The sequence below is a fragment of the Notothenia coriiceps genome, unplaced genomic scaffold, assembly GCF_000735185.1.
Source record: "Notothenia coriiceps isolate Sejong01 unplaced genomic scaffold, NC01 NC01_scaffold00018003, whole genome shotgun sequence".
Taxonomy (NCBI): domain Eukaryota; kingdom Metazoa; phylum Chordata; class Actinopteri; order Perciformes; family Nototheniidae; genus Notothenia; species Notothenia coriiceps.
The window spans coordinates 12,930-22,948 of record NW_011350704.1 but is presented as its reverse complement, the minus strand read 5'-3'; the positions used below and the strand labels follow the sequence as shown (position 1 = coordinate 22,948).

General features: G+C 38.9%; 1 protein-coding gene across 1 annotated transcript; it reads left to right on the top strand.

Annotated features, from left to right (window-relative positions):
* The first annotated feature begins 1,058 nt into the window (after positions 1–1,058).
* Positions 1,059–9,758, top strand: LOC104950765 (adaptor related protein complex 3 subunit mu 2). Its single transcript, XM_010777324.1, has 9 exons — positions 1,059–1,163; positions 3,354–3,638; positions 3,769–3,940; positions 4,245–4,382; positions 4,467–4,552; positions 4,909–5,042; positions 5,188–5,395; positions 5,827–5,971; positions 7,893–9,758. Exons 2-9 carry the CDS (start codon positions 3,366–3,368, stop codon positions 7,991–7,993), a joined length of 1,257 nt encoding a protein of 418 aa, XP_010775626.1. The 5' UTR covers positions 1,059–1,163; positions 3,354–3,365; the 3' UTR covers positions 7,994–9,758.
* Positions 9,759–10,019: the final 261 nt, after the last annotated feature.

Sequence of the window (10,019 nt, the reverse complement as noted above, 5' to 3'; positions counted from 1 at the left end):
GTATGACAATACGACACCCTCTGTCCTTAGACCCTCACATCGTACAAGGAAAAACTTCCAAAAAAGGAAAAACCCCACAGTTTAAAGGGGAAAATGGGAGAAACCTCAGGGAGAGCAACAGAGGAGGGATCCCTCTCCCAGGACGGACAGACGTGCAATAGATGCCGAGTGAAAATCGAAGAGATAATACATATTGCAGCATAGGTAGACCAAATGTTTGGAAATGCATGTTTCTATAATAAGAAGATGTAAAGTCCTCTGTTCTCATTTTTGTTCTGACGTCTGTACTCTCTCAACATTTACTGTGAGGAAATGTTCACTTCACTGGAGGTGGATTGTTTGCATGTGTGTAGAAACTTTGCTTTAAGGGTGTGAACCACACCTGGAAAAAAGGAGGGACTGCAGACGAGGAGACTTTATTCATTTTGCACCTAGTTTTAATTAATCCTCCAATCTTTGAATATTTTTTAAACAATCAAACAGAGCTTAAATTATTGATCTTTTGCTGCCTCTTAAAGAAAATGTTCATTCATACTTATCTACATTTGAAATATACAGCGGAATTGTCTGGAAGCCATTACAACTTTTTAGATCTAATTTTTTTTTTTTAAATACTAATGTGATAAATTGTCAACCAAGTCAATAATACATAGGCTACAGATTTGTAAGAACACTGACAAAGACACAGAAAATCTAGAAAAAACACATGTTTCCCCCTTCATAATTTCAGAGAGTGCATGTTTTATTTACAGTTTGGAATAAATCAAAGACATAAGCTTTAATAGCAGGGTAGTACTCTTCAGTACCTGTGTCTATTTGTTTGATGGGAAGAAACTTCACAAGATGAAATCTGATACTGGAAACAAAATGTCAGACCAGCTACATCTCAGAGCCAATCGGCGTGCAGCTTTACTGGTGTTTACCGTCGCCCTCCCTCCTTCGTCCAAGTCACGAGTCACCAGCTTCCGTATTTTCGACCAATGATTCTACTTGGTAGGCGGGATTTCAAACTCTCCCGGCATTCTGATTGGTTCCCTGCACTCTCTCTACCAGTCCTCCCAACGAGAGCAGCTCCACCTAACGGGAAGCAACGACGTCTGCTTAATCTTTCATTGGGGAAAAAGGGTTGAAAGGCGAGACGAAAACGTACAAAATCGTCCCCGGTAAGTCCTATTAACATATTGAATCACTCGAGTGACAAGTGGTGATTTTTCAGTGAGGACAGCATCGTTTTTCCCATGTATTTTCATCTATTTTACCTGGTGACGGGGCTTTTCCTCTGTCATGAGACTGAGGCAGGAGGAGGGTCAGATGTAGCATCTTGTGTGGAGGCCTCCAACTGCTATAAAGATAGCTAGCTAGGTGCTCAGTTTAATGTTAACTCATAATGTTTAATTGCAGATTTAATTACGTGTAAAAGCAATGTGTTCAGGTTTTTGTAGCGCCAAGTTATATCGGGTGCGAACTCGATACGTTGCAGCATATTTAATGAATATTCCGGTGTCATATTTCAGAGACACTTTAATTAAGTTAAGTAAAGCAACCGTTTTTTAACCGTTTACTAGTATTTGTAATTTCCGTTTGTGTAACGTTAAATGTCCTCCGAGCTCAAATGTGAAGACAAGTCCTTAATCGGTTTTATTGTTTAGCTATGAAGTGACTTTTTCTTATTATTATATATGATTTAGTCTTTATGACTAGTGTTTTTTCTAGAATTGTATGCAATGACAAAAATAAAAGTTCTGCTGGAGCAAAGAAAATAGTTCTATATCTCAGAAACTACAAGAAGCCAAATCAAATATTGAGTAGGAACTAATAACAAGTTGAATATCAAATATAGAATGTAGCACACATGTAGTTTAAAAAATAGATTTTGTAAGGAGACATTTAAAAGACACAGCCTAAGTGTGATATATATTTGTTGAACCATGTTGAGAAATGTCAAAGTTAGATCCTTATTCAAACTATATCTGTGCCATTTAAAAAAATATATATATATTTAGAGCAATCACACAGCAGTTGAAGAATATTTCTTTAACATAGTTCATACTGTGTAGTTTTTAGTAAACTCCTCTAAATGAATACCTTAAATCCCCTTTAAATTGATCCACAACAGTAAGAGACATGTTTAAAGGTTCACAGGAAGCAGTCATCCACATGTTGCTGTGCATGGGCTTGCACACCCTGTTAGTTTAACTTATTGATACTGTTGAAATATAAAGTATGTCTTTTTAATCTATTAGCTATATAATTGATATCTAGTGTCGAATGCAGACTTCATTTATGTATCTAGAAAACAGTTATGTACATATCTAATATCTAACTATATACTAAACGTGCACATCTGCTCATGAAGAAGGCACATTGTCTTTCATCCAGAGCGTAAATCCTGCTTTCATCCCCCAAGAAATGTGTCATGTGAGAGGAGGAAGGGCATGGACTCACTGTTTTCACTGTTTCATTCATTCGATTTTTTTGTCGTTAAACTTTAAACGGGTTAAATGTTGTTGTTTGAAAGCTTATTATGAAAATGTATCTACATATAAATCATTTGATGATATGTAAATAACAAGTGTACTTTGTATTGTTTGATGTATTGCTCTGTATACAGCAGGGTTATCCTTTCATCACATTGATGATAGGTCTTTTAACTGCTTCAGTTTCATTCAATGTGTTTATATTAAAAGTCAAACCTGTATATTTTCTGAAATGATTGATCAAAGTGTCTGATTTGATAAAGAAATACATCAAACATGATTAGCAATACTTCTTTGCGATGGTTATTTGTTAGTAGTTTTGACCTTTTGTTTATTTTGGTGATTATGTTTATCAACTTGACAGAATGTACGTATTGTTTAAAACATTTGATTGACCTTAAATATATACTAAACATTCAAGTGGTTCTTAGGGCTGCTCAATTAATCGTATTTTAATCGCAATTACGATATTGGCTTGCAACGATTATGAAAAGAACATAATCAAAATAAAACGTTTTTTTTTTTTATAAACATTATTTTATTGTTTTTTCAGTTGAATTATACTTAAAGTTCAGGGTAATCAACTGTTAAAAACATACTGTTCATCTTCTTTTTTTTTCAATAAATAGATGTTTTCAAAGTAAATGGATAATCGTTTTTAATAATCATGAAATCAATTAGTGACCCAAACAATCGAGATTATGATTTTTGCCATAATCGAGCAACCTACTGGTTCTTTGTCATTATTTAATAAAAGCTCACCCTCCAAATAACCACAATTAAACCTAAAAGCACTTTCTTACAAAGTATTAAACTTCCTCTCCTCATCTCATTTGAAATGTTTTGAGTTTTCTCTTTTTATCTCCTGCCCGTCAGCCCCCAGCCAAAATGATCCACAGCCTGTTCCTCATCAACTCCTCGGGGGACATTTTCCTGGAGAAGCACTGGAAGAGCGTGGTCAGCCGCTCCGTGTGCGACTACTTCTTCGAGGCCCAGGAACGAGCCACCGAACCGGAGAACGTCCCTCCGGTGATCCCCACGCCGCACCACTACCTGATCAGTGTGCTCAGGCATCGGATCTACTTTGTGGCCGTCATCCAGAGCGAGGTTCCGCCGCTGTTCGTCATCGAGTTCCTGCACAGAGTCGTCGACACCTTCCAGGTACCCGTTCATTTTCCAGTCGCTGTTTAGTTTAAATGACTGACTTTCATACCCAGTAGTAGTTTTACTCTGTGCAATGAAAATAGAGTTGAATCTAAATCTAATCCAAAATACTTTTCTTTGTCCTCAGGATTATTTTGGAGTGTGTACAGAGGCTGCGATTAAGGACAACGTGGTCGTGGTGTATGAACTCCTGGAGGAGATGCTGGATAACGGCTTCCCGCTGGCCACAGAGTCCAACATCCTCAAAGAGCTCATCAAGCCCCCCACCATCCTCCGCACAATGGTCAACACCATCACAGGTACAATCCGTTGACTGACTGCATTTCAAATTCAGAAAAGCTTTTCCAAAACAGAGTCCTAAACTTATTTGCATGGGTTTTGCATTATTTGTGTTCAATCTGACAATGTCTATGTTAAAAGGCCCCTGGCCACCTGGTTTGACTGTTATCATCAGATTGAGTGAACGTTATCAGCCTGCTACACAAACCAGTATCTTTTCTTATCTCTTCATCATGCTGATCACAGACAGGTGGAATCAATACCATCCAAAAGTCTGTATTAGCGGCGCAGATATTATTCTGTGTGATGTGCTTGTTTTTTCAGGCAGCACTAACGTCGGAGAGCAGCTCCCCACAGGCCAGCTGTCGGTGGTGCCATGGCGACGCACCGGAGTCAAATACACCAACAACGAGGCCTACTTTGACGTGGTGGAGGAGATCGATGCTATCATCGATAAATCAGGTACGCCTCTGAACAAACACGTCAGGATATGCAACACTTTGCCTCGTGTCTATTTCTCACATTGACTTCCACCCTCCTCCTCAGGCTCCACCATTACAGCAGAAATTCAGGGAGTTATCGATGCCTGTGTGAAACTGACAGGCATGCCCGACCTCACGCTGTCATTCATGGTGAGTGTCCTCTTATCATCAGAGTCTTTGTATAAATTCAACACATTTACAAACTCACAATCAGACACATGATTTACATTTGATAAATACACATGTTATTACAGTTTAAATCCAGAGACTATGACATGTATTGCTGGGTTGATCCCAATACCTTCTCTCAAGACTCTGCTGATTTGTTTTATTTCAATATCAGTTTATTACAATCCAAAACAAATCAAAAATGTTATCTAAATGACTTGATGTCGCACAATACGTCCACATTTACAAAACAGTGGTATATGCAAAAGCAATGGGATGACTTTGCTGTATGCACATATTATCTTACCTACACTTGAACCAACCTTGCCCTCTCCCAGAATCCTCGGCTGCTGGATGACGTCAGCTTTCACCCGTGTGTTCGGTTCAAGCGTTGGGAAGCTGAGCGCATCCTCTCCTTCATCCCCCCCGATGGAAACTTCCGGCTGCTCTCGTACCACGTCAGCTCCCAGAAGTCAGTGATTTTCACACCCTTCAGCATAATTATAATCCCTGCTTTTTTTTCCAATAGTTGCTCCAATATTAGAATATCACAAAATGTAAACAACACATATGACTGGAGTGTGATTGCAGTTGTTTGTTGTCCTCGTCTCCTCCAGCCTGGTGGCCATCCCGGTGTACGTGAAGCACAACATCAGCTTCAGAGAGGGCAGCTCTCAGGGCCGCTTCGACCTGACTCTGGGCCCCAAGCAGACCATGGGCAAGTCGGTGGAGGCGGTGCTCGTCACCAGCCAGCTGCCCCGCGGCGTCCTGACCGCAAACCTCAACCCCTCCCAGGGAACATACACCTTCGACCCCGTCACCAAGGTACTGAGGAACTGCTTCTGAGTGTGTGTTTATACGCCTAAAGGAAGGACGAAGGGAACGTGTGTATGAACAGGAAGGTGCAGACGTCTCAAAAAGCCTGTGACGAATGCTTTCTGCCTAGCTCTGAACCAGTCATTAAGTCACAATATGGGACCGTTCCTCAATCGCCAAACTCAACTTTATTGTCAATCTTTCAATTTGTGTGTACAGACAAGAGAGATCGAAATACCGTTTCCCACAATCCCGAATACAAAAAATAAAAATAAATATATATACACAATCAACAGACACATTTATACTAATTGTCGAAAAATTCAGTTTTACAATACCGCTCCAGGACTAAAAAGGCAACCATTTGATTTGATGCATATTTCCTCCAAGTTGTAGTGTTCTCATACTGCCATTTGAATGTTGTCTTTATTTTCGTCCAGATGTTGTCATGGGATGTTGGAAAGATCAACCCACAGAAGCTCCCCAGCCTGAAGGGCACCATGAGTCTGCAGGCCGGGGCCTCCAAACCCGACGAGAACCCCACCATCAACATCCAGCTGAAGATCCAACAGATGGCCATCTCAGGTACACGCACGCACACGCACACGCACAGAAATATTTTTAATTATTGAGATTAAAAACCAGTATCCATGTTGTTTCAGAGAGTTAGATTACTACGGGAAGAGTAACACATTAGATGTGTTCAAGGCCAGGCATTGGAACATTAGTTAGTCATTAGTTTAACAAGGTGGAATAAAGTATAAACATGATCAAATAAAAACAACAACCCGTAGAAAAGACATACATGTATCACAAGTAGTACACAATATAAAATATTCATTAAAATGTTCTATAAATACTGCAGCAACAGAAATATAGATGTATACTACAGTAGCAGAGACATATGTACATAGGATGTTATATACATTACAAATGTGACACATTATTGTAACAAATAATGAATTGTGATTACACACTGAATACCATACATGAGGATCATTTAACCTCAGCCCCCCCCCCACATGAGAAGCTTCCTTCACATCAGCTGATAACCACCTGACTGTCAGCATGTGACACTGCGGCCACTAGAGGGGGCCAAAGGCATGAATACACCTCACATGACCTCAAAGTACTCTATGAGCCGGTTCTGATACTCATGAGTGCTACTTTTATTCATTCATTGTTTTCACCTTATGTGATTCGCATAAAAAAAACGTTAGGTAATATGCAAAGCCATATTGCTAACAAACATTTGCTAAACAAATTATTTCACAACATGGAAAGCAATAGGAAAAGCATGCATTTAGTGCAATTAGTATATCGTTTTCTGAGTTTAAAAAAGAATTACTTCAATTGAGGCAATGGAAGGTGTGATTTGCAGCCGGTTCCTACTCCATCTGGCATATAGATAGGTTGCATCCCGCCAAAATTGCGCAATAATGAAACTATTTTGAGTGTACCTTCAACATATGCATGCCTTGTTAAACCTGAACATGCATTCTCTATTTATATATACATTTGATGCATTTGTTTTTTAATATAGTAGGGAAACGAAAACCAAAATAAAGTCTATAGAGAGGCGAAGTCCCGCCCATCTACTTCTGACCCATGGAACCTTATTTCGAAAAATGAAGTATTGAAGTCAATGGGGAGAGAAAAATTATCTTTCGATCCCGTTTGAATTGTGCCATGAATTACACATATGATGTTTGTCAATCTTATACAATCATTTCCATGTCAAAAAAGTCACAGTTTGTGGTAAAACTGTTGAAATATAAGACTATGAAAAATACGTAACTAACTACAATCCCGGTCCCGCATGCTGGCTCTTACGGAACCGACTCCCTTGTGTGTATGTACAGCTTTCTACATACCCAGACTTGGAGTGATTTTCACCTCTTTTAATACTTTTCACCTCATTCTGAAAGAAAGAAGTGAAATGTGCCAACGTGACGGCCGTCTTGGTGTGTGGTGCGAGACGGGAGATGTAGGTCATTGAGCGGTTTCACACAAATAAAGTGTTACTTCACAGTTTTACGAAACATTTTTATTTTTTGACTTGCAAAATGATCTTTTAAATTGACAAACATCGTATGTGTAATTCGTGGCACAATTCAAACGGGATCGAGAGATAATCTTTCTCTCTCCATTGACTTCAATACATACTCTTTCTGAAATAAGGTCCCATGGAGCCCCCCCGGAAAGGGAGGGACTTCGCCTCTCTATCAAGATTCTGAAAATGCCTTCAGAACAGTCATGTGTGCTAAACAACCCTCTGGTGTTTTACTTTGATATATTTCCAAGAAAATGTGATATTTCCCAGTGGAGGAAAAACCTAATAAAGACATCTCTGTAGTTGTTGTGAAAAAATAAATCGCATATCTGGTAAATCCAAAATGAGCCACCCGCCATCCTTAAACATTCAAACTAGACTTGTCCAGTAAGTGCAAATCATTTTGTATTGAGAAATGTAAATGGAAAAACTATATTTGATATCCTCCTGCAGGGCTGAAGGTGAACCGACTGGACATGTACGGTGAGAAGTACAAACCCTTCAAAGGCATCAAATACATGACGAAGGCTGGCAAGTTCCAGGTGCGGACATGAAGACTGCTGCTCTTTGACTACTGGACCAAACCACCTGGAGACTGACGGGGGGGTGTGATGGGGGAGTTGGTACATTCCCTGTGTATATGCATTTCAGGATTTGACAGATGGGAGGCTCCATGTAGCAGCTAAGATGGACCGTTGCTCAAAGTCTGTTGAAGTGAAAGTGCTTTAAGTAGTGAGTCAACATGAGATAAACATTTCCATCGAACCCCGATCATCCTAATTTATACTTCTCTACTTTACCGCTTTTGTCCCCTGTTCATTTTTATCCTGAGCCCAAACCAAACCCAAGCAGTTACATGAGACGTTTGTTTTTTAATACAGGCTTCTTCAAGTTCAAACATTTCAAACTCTAACATACAAACAGGGGTCTCTCTCTCTCTCTCTCTCTCTCTCTCTCTCTCTCTCTCTCTCTCTCTCTCTCTCTCCGTCTGTCTCTCTTCCCCCCATCTGATGCTGTTCTGTTATGGCTGTAGGCATTAGGTTTAAAAGGCCTTAAATTAAAGGATTTCATTTATTTATGGCATGTTCCTGGGGATAAATGTGTGTAAAAGATATATTGCATATTGGACCAATAGAATATCAAAATAGAGCCTCCCCTTTCATACATTGAGAAATCATGAGGTTAATAGTATGACAGAAAGCTAGTATTTTCTGTTCGATGAATCAATAGCAGTGTGTTTGTGTATAAATAAATCATGAAATGCACAAAGTATTTGACTTTAACGTCTAATGAAACTGCTGAAGAGACACATTTCTATATAAAATTACAGAACTCTAATTTTTACATTCAGTTTACCGATGCGTTTCCACTGGTTCTCAATTATGTCATTTTGTTGCACCTATTCTTCCTCACTGTTATATCTTTCTTCTGGCAGCACAGTTGGCCCCACCTACTGCTTATCTCCACAGACCAACAGTTTGTGGATTAAGAACCATAACAAGTAGATGTATTCAAAGAAAATACATTATTTGCCGATTTTAAGGACATTTGGAAATGTTGATACATAATAATGGAAGCCTGACCATTGTCTAACAACACATTATAGTACGTCAAACTAAGTCAAGACACTAGTTGTATTTGATTGGGTGCTGTAACAGCGAGTACTGTAAGTTCCTTCCTATAAATCATTCGGACGCTTCTAGTCACATGACCTTGCTTTATTTCCCCCAAAAACGTGCTCCTTATTTTTTATACGTTTCTATGTTACTTGTTTGCAACCCACCAATGACACTTTGAAATATTTCTCATCGGCCTGTCCTTTACATTTGACTGATTCCTTTTGTATTTGCCTTTTTGTTTGCTTTTCTGTTTGTTCGTTACTGTAATGATGAGTCTGCCGCACTGGAGTCAGAACACTGAAATAGGAAGTCTTTGTCCGTCCTCCCATCACGCGCTTTCACATCTGCCGGTTCTCACATCTCCTTTAACGCAAGTGAGACTGTTAGAGGTGTTTGTTACCATGCTGATTTCTGGGAGATCTTCAGGTACACCTGTGTTATTCTATTATTTATTAAACAAAACAAAATGGCTACTTTCTAGAGTAATGTCTTGTGTGTCTTACTATCATACAACCTGAATGAAAAGCTTTAACTCTAAATCTTTTGTATTGAACCACATTAAGATAATATCAGTTCTTGTCCTCAACAAGTAGAGATATGTGGCCGTTAGAAATAGTTTAGATAAGGGGTGTCAAACTCAATTTCATCACGGGCCACATTCGCATTATGGTTGCACTCAAAGTGCTGGTTGTAACTTTAAGACTAAATAAAAATACATATATAAATATATATAAAATAATGTATTATATTACATTATTGCCTCTGCATTGGATTATTATCGGAAAAGGTAATAACTTCATAATTTACTACGTCTGAAAGCCGAAGTCTAGGGCAAATAATCGCAAGTCTCTTCAGTGAGAATGTCACAAAATGAAGAAAAGCCAAATTATGGAAAAGCAAAGATAAAAAAATTAAAAACAATTCTGAGAAAAAAGTCAAATTTGAGATGCATTGTGGGACA

Bases quoted from the DNA above. Each gene is read 5' to 3' on its own strand.
- LOC104950765 (XM_010777324.1), top strand. From the start codon at position 3,366: ATGATCCACAGCCTGTTCCTCATCAACTCCTCGGGGGACATTTTCCTG. The intron at 3,941-4,244 runs GTACAATCCGTT...TTGTTTTTTCAG, and splicing joins AATGGTCAACACCATCACAG to GCAGCACTAACGTCGGAGAG. The intron at 5,396-5,826 runs GTACTGAGGAAC...ATTTTCGTCCAG, and splicing joins CCTTCGACCCCGTCACCAAG to ATGTTGTCATGGGATGTTGG.